This window comes from Micromys minutus (genome assembly GCF_963924665.1).
Source record: "Micromys minutus genome assembly, chromosome: 6".
Lineage (NCBI taxonomy): Eukaryota > Metazoa > Chordata > Mammalia > Rodentia > Muridae > Micromys > Micromys minutus.
In genome coordinates this window covers 48,583,784-48,602,760 of record NC_137975.1, presented here as the reverse complement: position 1 = coordinate 48,602,760, position 18,977 = coordinate 48,583,784, and the positions used below count along the sequence as shown (strand labels likewise).

At 39.4% G+C, this 18,977-nt stretch overlaps 1 protein-coding gene across 1 annotated transcript in view; it reads right to left on the bottom strand.

Annotated features, from left to right (window-relative positions):
- Positions 1-18,977, bottom strand: part of CUBN (cubilin) — a gene marked incomplete at its 5' end in the record, with an annotated part of 201,706 nt that overhangs the window by 44,216 nt on the left and 138,513 nt on the right. The window contains 10 exons of the mRNA XM_080917996.1: positions 1,200-1,349; positions 3,020-3,226; positions 4,276-4,447; positions 10,513-10,694; positions 11,357-11,493; positions 12,103-12,316; positions 13,474-13,652; positions 14,797-14,971; positions 18,454-18,637; positions 18,774-18,964. Coding sequence (XP_080774122.1) covers positions 1,200-1,349; positions 3,020-3,226; positions 4,276-4,447; positions 10,513-10,694; positions 11,357-11,493; positions 12,103-12,316; positions 13,474-13,652; positions 14,797-14,971; positions 18,454-18,637; positions 18,774-18,964 — 1,791 coding nt within the window. The remainder of the gene's footprint in view (positions 1-1,199; positions 1,350-3,019; positions 3,227-4,275; positions 4,448-10,512; positions 10,695-11,356; positions 11,494-12,102; positions 12,317-13,473; positions 13,653-14,796; positions 14,972-18,453; positions 18,638-18,773; positions 18,965-18,977) is intronic.

The window sequence follows — 18,977 nt, the reverse complement described above, 5'->3', positions numbered from 1 at the left end:
CTATATCATTATTTCATAACAAGTGCTTGTGTTTCAATGGGTAGATTATTGTAGCAGGTTGAAGAGATGCTATAGGTCTACAACATCATATGATCTGTGGTTCAAACATTGTTTCTTTGCCTTATTCTTCTTTCAGTTGGATGAAAAACAATAGGTGGGTGAAAGGATGGCACATGTAGGTTCTGTTTGAGCTTATTCTCTCCTTCAACCATGAATTTTGTTATAACGCAAAGAACAGTATACAAAACTATAGCAAAACATGTTCAAACTCAACAAAAAGAAAGGTGGGTTTCTAAAATCTGTAAACAAGAAGTGCACTCAAACACAGAAGAGCAGTGCCAAACAGAAAGTATGGCAGACTAAGATGGTTAAGACCAAGACATGGGCTCCTGGAGAGATGGCTCAGTGGTTAAGAGCACTGTCCACTCTTCCAGAGAACCTGAGTTCAATTCCCAGCACCACATGGTGGCTCACAACCAACTGTAATGAGATCTGATGACCTTTTCTGGTGTGTCTGAGACAGCTAGAGTGTACTCATATACACAAAATATATAAATATAAAGAAAAAATAGACTGAAACATGGGCATAGTGTGGGAACTAAGATTTTGGAGAGAAAGTGGGTACAGGAAGTATTACTTTAGTCTTTTACACCAGGGAACATTTTCATAAGTCTGAAAGAATTGACATTGTAATGAAAGGGGCCAGAAAAAAATTCCTCTGGGAACCAAGACAAGAAATTGTGTTACCTACCTTAGATTAAACTTCTACATACTAAACTATAAACATCACAAATGCATCTCCAGCACAAATTATAAGTAATATTAGCTATCTGAATAAGACATAAACTGGGACCATGTAGAATTTATGCTAAAATTCAACAATGGTTTACAAGAGAAAATATGTCAATGAAAGTTGACCATACTTGGGAACTAAACCAAACAATATAAAACAAAATAAAAAGACTGTAATTTGAATAAGACACAGTTGTCTACACAGAGAAACAAATAAGAGTCAAAGTTTTAAAATCGTTAAGAATATAGTACGGTCTCTGGAATAAAGGAAAATATATAAAAACCATAAAATTCTTTTCTTGGTATCAGCAACAACTGGTTAAAATTTTAACCTGGAAAAATTCAATGAAACTGTTATGAAACAAGACATAAATCTCTCCAGCTATGTGTTATGTTTCAGGGCTTACCTGTGAAGGAGTACTCTACAAAGAATCCTGTATACTCTACACGCTCATTGCTGACGAAGTGTATCCACACTTGAGGGTAGGGAATGACCAAGGGCACTGTTGGTGCTGACAGGCTGCAAAACTTCTCTATCAGGGGCCCATCAGCATCACCTGGACAAAACAGTACACCAAGTGACACTGGTTAGAGGGTTTGGACAAATATGCTCCATTAATAGAACCAAATAATAAAAATAACAAAAAGCACTCCTTGATGTATTTCAATCCTGGTACAGTAGCAGACATTTTTTTAAAATTCTCTATAGTCATTGTCAATTACACTGAACAGAGTTCTCAGACATGCTGTCTAGGTGGAGAGTCACCTTTACTATCAGTGCCAATTTGTTTCAGCTTGTGTCTTCATACAGACTTTTATGCATCTAAGCAGAGGTGCAACCAACCTAATACTCCCTTCAGCTGCATGCCATGTAAAGGTAGACAAAATGTAATGTCAATTGTGATAAAAAGTACACTCTTAGGATAAAGGTGATAATTGCCTAAGCTTCTTGAAAATCTTTGCTGCAGTTGATCATCTAAAATGAACTGAACACTTGGCACATGAGCCAAGACCTGCCAGGGTTGAGTTGAATAGGTTTCATGACGATTTCTTCTCACAGACACATGATTAATATTTGCAGAGTTCCTGGAGAGCACACATTTATCTGCTCCCAATTTATCCTGTCAGACGAACACCACTGACCTTATAAATCAATGGAAGAGAGTATTTCTACTGACTGTCTGTAAATCAGGAGGAATAAAGAGAAAATTGAATCTAACCAGATGAAATTGAATATACAGCCATTCTCCTTATTTCCATGAATGGTCTGGCAACAGGCAGAGATAGTAAATGCTTATCAGCATTTTGTGGAAAGAATTCTATAATGGCCTTTTCCACTTTAGACTTATTTGCCTCAGAGAGCTGGGCTGATTCTCTTGCAAAAGACCATGATATGATACCACAAATCATATCAAAGCCCTTCATAAAATCTCTGCCTTCTATGTTCTCAACAGAGACCATCAGTAATTGGACAGGTCTTCTCAATTTTGGCCTTGGTTCAGGGTGACTATGAAGACTGGATGGAAATTATCTTTAAAGCTTTAGAGGTGAAACACACTCTTTAACCTGTTTGATTTCTTAAACTTGCTACTGAGTCTGATGACAACATGACACTATTATAACCACTACATACGATATTAAAATATTACTGTCTGCATAGATACAAATAATTCTAACCTGCTACTTAATAGCATTTGGTAGTCACATTAAGATTGTTTCTCTCCTCTGTTTTTTATTCTAGCCTCTACAATTCAATTTTTTTGGGAGACCTTGGAAGAATAATTACCATAAAATAAAGGATGCAAATAATAGTAAGATGGCAATCCTAAAAACAGGCAGCTCCTGCTGACTATTACAGTTCTCTACCAAGTTTTGCTTTCATGTTTCTTTTCTTTAACACTGGGGATTAAGGAGAACACAAACAATATTTGATAGTATAGATCACCTATAATACTCTCTTCCTCTGTTGTCTATGTATTTGTTTTCTGGGAAGCAAGAACCAGTGTAACCATGGGAGCAGCAGAGTTAGATCATCTGTGCCTAAACTGTCATTCACAGTGCATAGGTCACGCTTCCTTTATGGGAACACAGGATTTCAGCACTGTGTTGACAAAGTTCTTTTGTATCTTCTATACTGAGATAGTAGCCATTTGACTCCTACCATCGTGTCCAGGAATAAGAAGAATATGCAGATAACTGAGAAAGCATGTTATATCATTGAACTCACCTACTCGGAACTCAAGGACATCAAATGTACAGTCTTGATGACTTTCAAGAGAAAGTTCTAGAAAATGAATACTGATGGATGAATTTTCCCTCTTTGGATTACTGAGAGTCCATTCACAGTCTAGGTTGCTTGTGTAATCACGGATTCCATTATATCCAGGAGAAGAAAAATTTCCACTAGAGACACTTGGAAGAAGTCCACCACACACTGAGGCAACAAAAGGCAGAGATAGAGCAGTAAGATCCATGTCATAAAGGGCGACTCCAACAGTCATGGCACAATGACCGAAGTGATAAATGTCTTGATTGGCTTTTCCAGGTATAGCCAGGCTTCCAGACAAAGAACATGAAAACTTTCTATCCCTTCTAGAATGATGAAGATGGCTGTGGTTTGTGCATCAGTTTCTCCAAAATTGGCAAATTATCCATTTAATATTTAATTTTTAAAATTACCCAAATGGCAGGTAGGTCCTAGTGGCTTTTGATGGACAATTTTATATTCGATCCAATAGGTTTTTTTTTTTTTTTTGCATCATATAGATGATATAACACTGAAGTATTGACAAACCCACTCTTTTTAATATGGTAATAAATGTCTCTTATACCAATAAAATAAATTTTAAAAATTTAAAGATGTATTTACTTTTTTGGAGAATAAAAGCAAGCCCAAAGTGGATACTTTAAATCCAGGCCATATGTTGCTTAATATGGGGACAGTCTATATTAAATGCAACCCTTTTATTATTTTCACGGAAAATACACATATAAGTAGATGAACAAAAATAATAACATTCATTCAGTTGTATAAAAGTTATCTAACATTTAATAATAAATAATATTTAATTATTTAATATTGGTAGTAAGTTACCCAGGAGGTAAATGTTTTCTTCAAAACACAAGATAATGAATCTGACACTATGGGTTCAGATTCAGTCCTAGCTGTGTCTTTACATGGACTCATGCTACAAAGTAATCTAATATAATTTTGTTGTTAAAAAAAAAAGTAAAAGCTGCAAAGTTTTCTCCTCCTGAAACTGCAATGGTTGCTCTTCATCTCCCAGATCCTGCACCCCCAATCAGATGCACCCCCAACCAGATGTTCTGTTGTTTATATATGTTGTTCTTGTGTTGAAGATTCTGGGTATACTTTTGATCACTACAGAGAAAACAGAAGGCTCAGCTATTTGGGGGCAATGTTTGTGGGGATACTGAGTGAGTCTGACCAAGAGGAGGGGAATTTGCAGCATCCTACATCACCTGCATCTTCAGTGGAGGTGTAGGAAGCAGTGAAGCCTCCATACGGCCGGGAGCCATCAGTGAAAAATACCACTTTCATTGTGTTTCCTGAAGATTTGAATTCGTTGGTCACGTTCACACGTCTGCACAGTTTCTCCAGTTGGGGGGAGTTGCTTCTAATGCCATTGAATATCTGTTAGAAAAAAATAGTTTGACTTTTAGCTCAGCTGCCCATATTGCTGCATATCCCTCCAGAGATAATCATTCTTGGCCCAGACTCGTGTCCTTCTAAAGAAACCACAGTCACCAATACAGACACCTGTCCCAGGTCCATAAGCCACAGAGCCACCCCAAGAACATTTTTGGCCTTAGGGTCAGTGAAAGATTTGGAAGTATGTCCTCCTCCTAGGTGTGACAGGTGAAAGGCTTCTGTACACTTTGTAAGGGAAGACACTGATCTGTGTGTGAGGAAAACATGCCACTGTGCCTTCTTTATAGTTCACAGAGTTCATGATGTGTGGTTTTTCTCAGTCGTGCCTTGGAAACTCTAGCATATGGCTCTTCCAAGTGTATATAGTCAGTCATCTACTCTAAATACCTTGAAAAGTAGTTACGTGGTTTTACTCTGTTACTTTTAATTAGATGTGCCTGTGTATATGTTGGTATGGCATGTGCATGTCAGTTTAGGTGCCTGCAGGGGCCAGGATGCCAGGGTTTGCCTAGAGCTGGAGGAACAGGCGGTGGCAGCTGTCCAAACAGTGTGGTGGAAGCTTAGCTTCATCCTCTGTAAGAGTAGTACACATTCTTCACCACTGAGCCCGTTCTCTAGTGCTTCTTGGAAAGTAACTTAAGAAATAAATCTACCTTTGTGTAACTATTGCTCTTTCCTATTTATGGATTTAATGCCTCTACATTTTTACTCATTTGACTTAACTTTTTATATTTGAGATTATAATAGAGTTATAACCGCCCTTCGCCTCTTCTGCCTTCCAAATTCTTCCTGATATCCTTCCCCATGCTTCTTCATTTTCATGGTCTCTTTTTTTAAAACTCATTGTTATTTTGTGCATATATGTTATGTATGAGCACAGATATTCCTAAATATAGCTTGTTGAGTCCATATAATGTTACTTGTCTGTATGTTTTTAGGACATTCTGTTTGGCGCTGGTCAACCAATTGGTGTGCTCATACTCATTTTGGCATATATAAACTATGTTATTACTGGTATCAAAATATAATTAATGGCTTTAGTTATGACTGGTGAAGGTTGATTGTTTCTGCACAAAGCTTTGTGAGTGCTTTTCAGAACGCAGAAACAATTCTAAGAAATAAATAACAACTCACTCGGTGATTGAAATTCCTATTTTAAAAAAGGATTTAAATGGCTCAGGATTAGAAATAACAGTGCAAAAAGCTTGGTTGAAGTGGTACTTGCTGTATTCCCAAGGAAGAAAGCGTTTTCAGTTACAGTAATTAGTGACTGAACTCAGCTCTTTGGTGGCTTCTAGTTTAAAATGCCTTCTAGTGACAGGAGCAGAAGAAATGTTTCCATTACTACTTGTACAGATGCAAAGCCAGACTCTGATAATTACCTATTCAGATTATTCTATCTGATCATTACCTGCCTTTCCCTCTCAGGTATGTAGTAGAATGACTCCGTTTTCCAAATGCAGACAGCACAGTACAAAGATTTATAGTCTGTTGAAAACCCAACAACTAGGAATACTTGAATTTGGATCCAAATTTCCCACAAGGCAAAACAATAGAAGTACATATTTCATGCTACTATGAACAAAAATGGGTAATGTGTTCTCAGAATCAATAGAATTTATAAATGACTACAAGACTGATAGGACATATTGTAGGAAATGACCAATGGTATTTATTGCTTCTTTCTGCATCTGACTATGGCATAGACCTGTAATGACTAGCTCATGTGCATTGTATGAACTTCTTTCTGCATTTAGAAGCAACCAGAGTGTCACCTCATGTCTTGTCCTCTAACGTCTCGTGTAGTCAGAAACTACAAGCCTCAGAAGACATAAGGCAAAAGAAGACACATGAGAGTCAAGACAGAATTTAAGAATTGCTATGAGGAGGAACAAACTTGGACATTTGTGTTATGATCCCATATACTATGTAGCGCAGCCTTTCCTTTTCTTCATCTGAGCCATCAGATTGGTTGCTGGATTTGGAGGAATTTCAAACTCAGTCCAGCTGGATGTGGTGTTCAGCAAGTAACAAGATGCTCAGAGATCACCCATGCTGCCTGTAGATTTTGGGTTTTCTTTTCCTCTGTTCAGACAAGTATTCAAGTACACAGAGGGTGGGCAAAAGGTAATTCATATACTTGTTTAGAGTACAGAGGAGGAAAGTAAACATCAATGCATAAAAATGATTTAAAGAAATGGGATTTAAACATTCTCCTACAGAAATGAATTTGCAAAGTGGTTCCTTGATGGAGTTCATCCTTCCCCCGAGGAAAGATCTGAAGCCATCATATTTTCAGGTCAATATAAGTTAAGGTCTGTCTTAGTTATTCCATAAAGCCCTGGTACCATGCTCGGATATATACACAGAGCTCCCAATCTGCTTTTTGACAAATTTCTTAAACATGAATGAAGAACAACCAAGACTCTGGAGAAACATCCAACATGAAATTCAGAGACCAGTGTAAGCAGAGATGCAAACTGAAAGAAGCAACACAAAACTTCAAGTGATGATTCTATAATAATCTAATCTGTACATTCAAGCGGTTATGGTAAAACAGAAATCACACAGGTCCTCACAGGTTACCATGCATATTCATGTCCTTAGAGAGTTACAGGAGCATGTACCTCCGAAAGAAAACAGGAAATTGACTAAGAAAGGAAACAAACAGCATCATGGACACAGCTGGCCAGCTCAGGATGGACTTGAGAAACTATAAACACAATGGTGGAGGGAAATCCCAAAACAATAGCTCCCAGCTGTCTTGCTGCAAATGGACAGGGATTCATAGAAGGGTGCTAGTGACAAAAATAGACATGTATGACTTTGGTGGGAGATGTGTAGAAAAATTAGTGACTGACATCCATAAAAGATAAAAAAAATAGTACAACCATTGCTCTTATTATTTGAAAAAGCAAAAAGAAATGTGGGCACAACATACTGCCTGGCTTAGCGTGAAAGCAGTTTCCATAACAATCCGGGTATAACAATCATGGAAACTGTGACATGTGTGTTTTGTAGTCAAGTTGACAGAATACGTGAACTATGAATTCCCTGAGTGCACTTTTCGTGGGAGGAAGCTAATTCCTCAGTTTCTATAGTAGGACAGGGCCAGATGAGACCCAAGGCCAACCAAAGAGGTGCCAAATAGGAAATGTTAGCTAGAAACAATGGTGTAAAAGCCACAACAAATAATTAGAATCCCAGAGAGAAGATGCATTAGGAGGGAGGGGGAAAAGAGAAAAAAGAAACATAATCCAGGATTCTCTGGCTCTCAAACCTAAGAAAAACACACTGTTTCCATACTGAGCGTCTGAGAGAAACATTTCAGTACTTCAGATACTAGACATGGTACATGAGACAATAGTCTGAAAGCTAAATGAGGTTTAAATGTTGCAATACTAAAAAGTGACAAGGAGATGTTATGGGATGTCAAAATAAATTGCAAACGTTATTTTGAAAATTCCTGTTGAACAGCAGACCACTAAACTGAAAACAAAAATAAATATTTTTTTAAAAGATAATGATGTTATTTCCCCAATGCATTCATTAAACCTTAATCTCCAAGACTATAGACACTAGTGGTATTAAAAAATGTAATTGTCACCATGCCATGCTACCTTCTACTACTCTCTGGCCCCAGTGGTCTCTTCACCTCAATGGCTGCTAGCCCCATGCAGTGGCTGCCTATCTTGCCGCTCTCTTGCTGTGGACTCTGCTCTCATTCCCAGCATCTACCCACTATGGTTATAGCCACAATTCCCAGTAATCTGTTAAAATAAAAATTCCAGAGGCTTGTAATTTATCAATCAGATTTATCTCAGTAAATTCTCACTCCACAAAATGTCCACACAATAAACTCAGAGCCAACTGATATTGATAGTGATAAAAACTGCTCACCTACATAAGACAAATTGTCCTGTAATTATCCATCCTTTATAAGATATTCATAGCTAATTGTGGTTATTTAAATCCACACAGGGCTGGGCCATCCTTCTCCTCCTCCATCTTCTCTTCTTCTCGCTTCTCCTATCTCTCTCTCCTCTCAAAAACTCTGTGCCTGCCTTTCTTTGTCACTGCCCAATCACAGGCCTTGTCTTATATTATGCCTGCCCTCCTCGCCTACATATAGACCCACAATAGATCACTGGGGATTCACCAAAGGAAACCTAGTTCCAGTGCTCAGGAAGCTGGTGTGAAGTATTGTGGAATGACAACACAGGAAAAAGCAGGTAAAGGTGGGCTTTGCTTCATTTAGGATCTTATAATGAGGTGGCGGTCAGGGCAGAGATCTAAGGGAAGTGAAAAGATAATCAGGCAGCCATCCTGGGAGGGACAGTATAAATAGAGGACATAATCAACAGTTAAGGCCTGATGTTGGAGCTCTGAGCATAATCCAGGCACAGAAGAGAGGCTAGGGTGGCTGGGTCATTGGAGCAGAAAGGAGATGATTATAGGGATACAGTAGAGGAATAAGAGGAAGGATCAGCAGGTACTGGTGGGCTGGGTGGGCCTTTGTCAGCACTTGGGATTCATAATAATGAGATGAGAAATAATTGAAGGATTTTTTCAAGGAAAAATAATATGACTTGCTTTAAAGATGCCAGGCCAGATTCCCACCACAGAAATGCATTCCTAACCTCAATGTGATCCTGTTTAGACTGCTGTTTTCCTGGCTGCTGTGCTGAGAACAGAGGAAGACAAGGGTAGGCAGCTAGGACTAGTGGAACAATCTAGGTCAAAGATGGCAGGAGCAGAGGGTGGATAGGTGTTAGGTGTTGGAGGTTTCCTAAGGTACAAACAGTGGCTCTACATAATGGACTTATAGAGTGTAGGAACTAGAATTCCAAAATAAACCAATATTGTTTCATTGGGCAATTAGAAATATTATATACTCGGGTAAAAGCGAAGAGGCCAGACATAGTTGTGCATGCCCTTAATCCCAGAACTCAGGAGGCAGAGGAAGGTGAATCTCTGAGTTTGAGGTTATTCTCATCTATAGAATGAGTCCCAAGACAGCCAGGGTTACACAGAGAAATCATGTTTTCTTGGTCTGTTTGTGAAACTCCTAACAGTGGGAACAGGGCTCTCTCTGACTCTTTGGCGTCCTCTTTGGACCCTTTACCTCCTACTGAGCTGCCTCATTCAGCCTTGCTATGAAGGTCTGTGCCTGGCTTTATTGCACTTGATATACCATGTTTGTTTGCCGTCAATGGGAGGCCTACTCTTCCATAGAGAAATGGAAAAGCAGTGGATCTGGGGGAGAAGAGGGTAGGGTTTGGGGAAAGTAGTGGAGTAGGAGAGGTATAAAGTCAAGATACATGAAAGAAGAATAAATTCAAAAATTTCAAAGACTGAAAAGGGGAGCAAGATGGGTGGAGAAATTTACTAACATTAATCAACTTGTTAGTCTATTAGTCTATGCAAAGCTATATTGATAAGTACACACACATATATGCATACATACATACATACATACATACATACATACATACATACATACATACATACAAATATGTATGGGTGTATGTAACACTTCCCAGTAGATAACATATTTGTAATTTATATTTGTGGGTCTCATTTGCTTTCTTCAGTGTAGGAAAGCTAGGAATGCTGTGGTTATGCCTCTTACATTTTAAAGTGGCAACATGGCAGGCCTGCATCCCTGGCTTCCTAGACAGGGCTTCTCAATACCTCTGGGAGACAGTGAGACTATGGAGAACCATGCATCTGCCTAAGACTTTCTGGTGCTTGTGCTGAGACTGGGAAAGTTTACCTGTGTGCTTAGCTGTCACCTGTGCATCCTGTCTCATTTAATGATGGTTTGCTCTAAAAACTCACGTAACCTGTGTGCATGCAGTTATTGATGACAGTCTCTGGAAGAAGTTTATGGTGATTTCATTCTGTCTGCAATACTTAGAATTTGTGTGAAATGCACTTGCCTAGGTGGTAATAGCTTGATTGAGTTTTCGCACTACCTACCATTCTGGTATGAATGCATTCCATATACAGTGGAACCCAGAGCCCAGCCTCCAGGGAACACTTACGATGAGGTGCTCACTGTTGCAGGATTGCTGGGTACTCAGTCTCAAATTGGTAAAAGTTAGGGTGATCCGCCTTCCTTCTTGTACAGTGATTGTCCACTCGCAGATCCGGGCATGAGGATTTGGGTTTGGGTAGTTGGGAGAAGCAAATGTGCCAGAGGGACCATGTAAATCCCCACCACATGCTGAAAGTCAGAAAGAAAGCATTTATTCTACTTGTCTTTCTGCATAAGGGATGTTTATTAAAGCTAGTGTTTAATGACCCCATCTAGAAAAAGTTGTTGGCCGTAATTTCTGTCTCCACATGTATGAGCGCTCGTCTGTGTTCATTTCTTGACTCCTCGTATTTACATCTGTATTCGGCTCTTGTCTCTATCAACACTGAACATTTTCTTCCATAAAAACAGTTCATTGGTGCCATTCAAATAATTATCAGAGCCCAGAATATATATAAAAAAACAAGTAAATGTAGCAAGATTAGGAGAGTTAGAGTCCTTTGTATATTTCTTTAGACAAGATCTTTATTTCAGGCAGCTCTGTCAGGGCATTTAGGAATGTGAGTTCCTGATAGTTCCGGGGCATTAATAATGGTCTCCTTTTCTTAAGGTGAGCTTGCAGGGAAGTCTTTCTGCATCTCTCATGATACAAGTTACCTCCTTTTTGGCTTTTATTGAAGTGGTAACTTTTCATTAATTGGTGAGTGTTTATTAGCATTGCCTCTCCTCTTGTTGTAAGAGACAAGAAGAGAGCATCACATTTTCTTTTGCAAATCATTGCCATGTCAGTACCTAGCATAGTGTCTATTCTCTGGAGATCAATAGCATCTCTAACAAGCTGTTGAACTCACCTTCTCTACTGGACTTAAACCGCAGCCTAAATCCTGAGTCTGTGACAGAGCCATCTGTGACAAACCTGACCGAAGCAACATTGCTGGAAGTTTCAATACTGCTAGGAACAGAGTTTCCGCAATATCTCCCCAGAAAGCTTCCTGTAAAAGTCAAATAATTAGTAATGCATATGCCTGGGTGATTGATTTCTCTAATCTTTACTTAAGTTGTTTTGCATGAGCAAAGGAAATTAAATGTATGAGTCTGTGAAGAAATTGCAACCACTGCTGAGAAAATCATGAACAAACGTCAATATATTCAAATATATGCAGATGTGTAAAGAATGCAGTGAATTAGGGTAAGTCTGTCTCAACCAATTGAGGAAGGCTTGCTCACATGGTTAAAGGAATGATCCAAGTGCCTTTTCTACTGTAACATAAGATTCATTGCCTTTCCCTCTCCTTATGTTTCTGAAGGTTCCCCCAGTAACCACTGTGGCACTGAGAGGTTTTCATAGAAGAAGATGCCTTCTCAGTGCAAGGCTATTTCAGTGTGCTGTCCAAGATGGTCATAGAATGGCTACTGGGATACTGAGCACCCACTGTGATCTGTTGGAATCATGGACGAGAACTACAGATCTCGCCCAGAGCCCATGAATCTACACTTCAAAGACATCAGACAAACTTTTGCCTTTATCAGAAGTAAAGGTGCTTTCAAGGCTGAATAAATTAAGAAGTAAACATCCACAAAGAAAGGAATATTTCACTGACCCGAGGTATGGTTTTCCCAGATCTCCACAAAATCTTTTGCACAACCAGGGGAGCTCTGAAGGTTAAAATCTTCAAAACGGATAGTGAGATAGTGCCCTGGGAGGCCTCGGATATTCCACTGACAAAACTGATTGTTGGCATATGGAAGGGTTGGGTAACCAATGCTCTCGATGACTCCACTGTCCCCTGAGACTGTTCCTCCACAGGAAGCTACAAAACACACACACACAAACGATATTCTGTTATGATCTTTCTGAGGAATCCAGGATAATTCAAAACTTTTGGGAACCAAGTGAATCTTGACAGAAGTTGAACCATCTGAAAATGTTTGATTCAAGTTTTCCTAATTATTTGCAATCTTTTGTGGATGAAAAGAAAGACACCTAGTAATGAGAAATGGAAGAGGGCTATGGAATGCCATATTCTGTAACGCCACAGTCATTCTCTTAGGACAGAACATATGAATTATTGCACTTGTATGTAAGTATGTAAGTTTCATCCAGGAAGCAACTGGTAGAATAGTAAGGCTTGGTACTCTCTGATCATCATCACTGGACACTGTTCACACTCCTCTGGAAGGGCACATGGTTGGCTGGAAGAGCAGATATTTATCTACCACTCCAGATTAAATATTATGCACACACTCATCGCAGTAAATAGTCTATTAGAGCTTGAAACACTTCTCAATTATTGTCTATCACTTGGAAGTGATAGTTAGATTAACCTTCATACAATTTAACTTCGTCAATAAGGTAAGTTGTATCAATTAAGTACTGTTAAAACTAGATTTTCTGAGCTTTTGATGACTTGTATATTTGTTTTGAATTTTCAGACCCACAAGACACTAACTTATATGCAATATGTGGTATTATGTACTTGAGTGAATCTTCAATATTGTGTGTTTATGGCTTGTTTTTTCCAAACAAAGAAATAAAACTCCAGGGAATAATGTGCTTTCATTGAGGGACTGGCCTGGCATTGGAGATTCAGAAGGATAAGGTCTGACCATTCTAAGGATGGTATTCAGCATTCCAAGTCATGATCCAAGTGCAGTTGGTGGATCACTAAAGAATTTTATCATTTGTAAGTATATTAGACATTTCATGGTAAGAGAATAAAACAAAGTTTTATACAGCTAAAAATATTTTTATACACAAATTAGGACAATTTACAATGCTAAAGTTTTAATAACATTGCATTTTAACATAATATAAAATAACTTAAAATTGGTAGTGACATTTTGGGTTAATACATGGTATTCTTTTTCCGAATCTTAAAAGTAGGCAGATGGAAGGTATGGTGTAGTTAAACTCATAGTACTTCCCTGTACCACTTCTTTCCTATGTAAAAAAAAAATGAAATATTACCTATAAAATACTTGGTTTTGAATCCCATGTAGCCGGAACCACCATCAGTATGAAATTTCAAGTACATTAGTTCTCTTGAGGATACCCAGCTATGAGGCAAAGTGTGCCCACACAATTTGAAAGCGACTGGTGCATTTGAGTCGGCTCCATCACGCAATTCAAGATAGCTCACAGAACAGCTAGCAAAAAGAAATGATCAAACTTAAGAAAGCAGTTTATCTGACTTATTTTGTTAATGAAAGACTTCTTTCTTTAAGGACATTACTTAATTATCATTTCTGAGTGACAGAGAACACGAGTGAGACTCTTTAAGCTTCAGGGTGTTTTATAATGTCATACGTTTTTCTAATGACCTTTCCGAAAATGACGGAAGCAGACAACTCTTACCCTGGGAGATGGTTCCTTCCTTGATCTGTGTTTGTCTTAGAAACATGGAAGCCATTTCAGATGCGCTATGGATTTAGCTAAAGTAGAATTTGTCAGACATGATGACTGAGTATACTTCATAGTAGAAAGATCAGCCTCTCTTAGAAATTGCATGGCTATGCCACTTAGGGGTACAATTGCCCTCTCTGTGTCCTTAGACGAAGACAAGCCTTTACTTATGTTTCCTAATAAAGTCAAACCAGACCATCCACGCCTATTTGGTATCATACCATATTTGGTATCAAAAATTGCTGAGCAGAAGCTCTGCTGTGACATGCATCCATTCATGCAAATGCAAGGATGTTTCAGAGAAATGAAAGAGAAACCATGAATCTGTGCTTCGGCTTTGAGTTTTGCTTTGGTTGCACAGATCATGTAGCTTCCTTAGTTTTCAGCACAGTCATACATGTTCCCCAAGTTCGGGTCCTTCAAGAATCCTGATGGAACCAAGACATTGCAGAGTGATGGCTTCAGTGCTGTGTGGCGCACTGGTGGCCTCTAGTGCCACACCACACAAATTCGTAGTTGTTAAACAGATCTATTTGTCATCTGTGACACTAAATACGCAGCTAGACAAAAAAAAAATACTCATCCAAGAGAGATTGTATTTTCCTTGTGAGAGGAAGAAAAAATGGCATAAATCTCAAATCATTACCCTCAGTGTGTCTTGGAGGATGTGCTGAGGGTGAAGTAAGACACCTGCACACATAATCTACTCAGCTGGTGGGAACAGCCACCAGGCAAGGCTCTGAGGCTTCAGGTATTAACTTAACGCTTTGCCTCTACCTTTTTCTGGGTAGGAGGTACTGCTAAGCAGAGCGAAAATAAATTGTCTTGAGACAGGACATCTTAAAAATATCACTGGGTTGGAGGAACATTAAAACGGAGGTGACCTACTCAGGTGTTTCTTCAATATTGAATTGGTCTTCAAATTGGAGCTGTATGCTTCTTCCTGGAGGTGCCTCTAGGATCCAAATGCACTCGGCATGCTGGGGGTAATCAGCAGGGTAGTTAGGGGAGGTCAGGTATCCATCGGAGTCGGCATCGTGGATGTAGATGGTGCCCCCGCAGGCTGTCAAGAAACAGTTAAATCAGTCTGTATTCTGGTGAGTGAAGTCAAAGCTACCACAATCTCTGTCTACCATCAGTTTGTCTGTATTTTTCCTCCCAACTCCACTTCATCAGAACTATCTTCATACTATTTTTAAGCAAAAGTCCTGAACTTCCTATAAAACGAGCTACCGTGAAATGCCCCTTTCAAGCCACCTGGTCTGCTCTTTTGTCGGGTCAGGCATTGATTTTTAAAATAAATGTGTGTATGTGTGTGGAGGCGGTGTTGTTTGCTTGTTCGTTTTTAATTTTAGTTTGCTTTCTAAGTTAATTTTACTTTCGCCTTAATCGCACAGTTGTTGTGTCTCCATGTATGTCTGTGTTCCTCATGCATATCTCGTTCCATTTGAGGCCGGAAGAAAACATCTGGTCCCTTGGAAATAGAGTTATAGATGTGAGCTGCCATGTGAGTGCTGGGAGTTACACCTGAGTCCTTTCGAAAAGCAGCCAGGGCAGCTAATTTTCTTAACCGCTACCCATCTCTCCAGCCTGTTTGCTTGTTTCTGAGAGAGTCTTGGATGATCCTCACCTGTATGTTATTGGGGCTACCTTGAATTGTTGAACCTCTTACAGCTCCCTCCCATGAGCTGAGATTATAAACACCACTATGCTATTTGGTGTTCTATTTGAGACAGAAAAAGAACCATCCGAGAACCAATTCAACTTTTAACCCTCCTTTGTTACTATTCAGAATAATTTTGATTGTATCAGTCACGTTTATATCTCAGGATCATGTACCCTTCCCATCTGCCCTTCTGGGATCACTATTCTAAAGATCTCCACTCCCCATCCTCTCTACCTCTCCTATCTTCTACTTCTGTCAGCTCAGCATGCCTCCTCAGACCATCCTGTGTCTCTGCAGAGCCTGGGAATCTCTCTGCAGGCCTTGTATTTTTTCATTCTGTAGAATTCCTTGGCTGCTCCATGAGCTCATGGTTTAAACTTCAGCCCATCAGTTGACCGTCCCCTCAGTTTACCAGATCTGGCTAGACACCCCTTCTCACCTTTGTGTTCCAACAGTCTACTAGAGCTCTTCAGGGGATGTAGTTCAGGGACTTCATGAAGAGCAAGCTAACTATTGTTACCACATCTGCATGCCAGTCTGGTACCTTGTGTGTACCTAGCTGTTACTCATTCTCTTCCATCAGTTCTTTCCCACCTCTAAGTTACCTGAAAATCCACTCAATTTCCTATTCACAGCACCTTTCAACATGGCCTCTTTTCTACCTTTTTATTGATATGGCCTTAGTCAAGACAACTGTTTCCTGAATTAGTCTTTCAGATGCTTTCTTACTTCCGATCATGAAGCTATGCTGATGTTTCTGATCTGGTCAAGCCATGGTGCTTTGAATTTAAGCCTTTCAGTGGCTCTATGTGAGTATTTGGTAATACCTAATCTTTGAGACCTGATGGCCCTGAGCATCATGATGCATACTTGGCTCATCAGCATAGACACCTCCTTTTGATCCTGTTCTCAAACACAGCAAATTCTTTCAACATTATAAATTGTCTTCCAATGCTGAGATGTCTTACATTGTTACATCAATCTTTATGAAGTATAAGTCTCGGTCCACCTTTTTGATAGAGTCAGTTAGATTGGTGCTCCTCCTGTGTGATTACAGATAAATCCTGGAGCACTTCTCCATCAGGCATATACCATGCTGTACAATAACTGTCTCTGCTTATATGTCTTGATTATTGCACAGAGCTCCTCGATGGAACTTGGCAGTGGACATAATGTAATGCTCTTTATAAATGTTTACCTAACTAATTAACAAGCCAACACAAGATAAGACGTCTAGCACAGGACCACAGAGATCTCAATCAGCTATAGCTGGGGAGAAAGATGGTTTTAGGGCTCAGCAAGTTATGCCAAGAGCCAGTTACCCAGAACATAATTGAAGACATAGGAAAAGGTATGACATGGTTGACACCATGGGGAGAGAGACAGGCAGAAGACTGGGTTAGTAACTAGGAAAAGATAAGCACAAGTATATTGCTTGCAGCTGCCCTGAGATAGTTTTCCAAATCAGAAGAGCTTTGTTTGATCTTAATATTAAGGGCAGTCATGCGTGTGAGAAAAAGCACAGAGACAATAATGGCTGCTAGCCTAGGTACATGACTGGTGGGCTTAGAAAGAAGCTAACATATATATATATATATATATATATATATATATATATATATATATATATATATATTCTCAAGTACATCTGAACAGTCACTCAGTAAAGGTTGATCCCGGCATCAACAAAGTAGGAAAGTGAGTCCTGAAGGAGGTCAAATCAGTGCATGCCAGTGTGAGGACAGGGATGCCAAAGAAGATGCCAATGTCTAGCAGTGTGGAGCTGCCCTCAGAGCTGCTAACAGCTCCCCTAGTGCCTGAGCTTAATGCACTAGGAGGTGACTGAACACACTGCTTGCCTTGGGCCTTGTTCAAGCCAGTAAGTGGTTTGGGGAATGATTGATTCACAGAGATGTTTGTTTCCTTTTCCTGTCATTCAGAATAATGCCAACATTCTGAATTCTCTCACAGTTGAGATCATGTGTGTTAAAACACACAGTTTCAGTTGGGCATGGTGGCACATGCTTACAGTTCCAGTGTTTAAGATGCCAAAGCAAGAGGATGGGAGACTCGAGGTCATCTTCAGCTTCACAGTGCATTCTAGGCTTCCTTGGCCTATAGGAGACCTGATTTCAGACAACAGCAGCAGGGGTAGTGTCTGAAACAACTCTGCTACCTCTACCCCAGCTCTTGATGCATATTCAAGAATAAGGGACTAAGGTCGCATAACCATTCATGATATTGAATTTGGGGGGACAAGTTGAGATTTAGTTCTGCTCCTCACTCTCTACTGACATTTAGTTAAATGGTGTTAAAAAGTAAATACCACAAAAATCAAATCATTACAGTGAAATTAAGTACAAACATAATTAGACATAAATCAGGCTGACTGCTTAAAGATTGCAGTTGAAATGTAGAAATAGATGAATGACAACTAAGTAATTAATAATAAAATCATAGGTCAGTGTTTCCTAGAAAGTAGGGCTGTAGAGATGGCGAACAGAGCAGTCCCAGCCTTGACTATGCTACTGTCACTGGGTTTAACTTAGACATTCCATCATAGAGAAAGCTAAAGGACTTTAGGGGCCCAGTAAAATCAGTTTATTTGTGACAGGTGGAAAATTCACTTTTATCATTAACTAGAAAACAAAACAAAATAGTAACTTGTAAAGTAGAACTCATATATCCTTTAAGAAGCATTATGCTGAATATACAGTGTGCAAAGCGTGTTCTAAGTTCTAGATTGGTCACAGGCAAGTGTTCTTAACACTTTTTTGACCTGACTTTTACCTCAGAAAATTGTGTTTTCCTTTCTAAAATCCCCAGACAATCTCAGGAGAAAAAGAAACACAGATATAATTCTCAGGAGAAATACTTACCCACACTCTTTGCCTCATATCTGATCTTAAATCCTTGTCCACCATTACTACTATCCGAGATGAACTGAACTAACATTTCATTGTCTGAGGTGAAGAGAGTAGATGGTGCATACGTTCCACAGAAACGACCATTTCCTCCAGAGGGTCCCAGTGGTGGAGAATGGTTATCTGGTCCATTTCTTAACTGAAAAGACATTAAAAATCATATCACATCCCTTATACTGCAAAAGAGGATTAAAATTCCTATTAATATTCATACTAAAAATTTTAGATTAAGTCTGCAGAGATAGTGACTACAAAACGTAATAAGCAGGACCTACCACCAAGTAATCGCCTTGGCTGCAAGAAGAGTCTCTGTTTTGAATCTGGAAAGGCTGCTCAAAGTCAACAGCGATGGTCAGACCACTCTGAACCAGAACGTGCCAAGAACAGTTGAGATTCGGAAGGTAGGTGTCTGGGTACTTGGGGGATGTGATAATCCCTTGGTCCGCATGCAAATATCCGCCACAGCCTTCCCAAAAAGA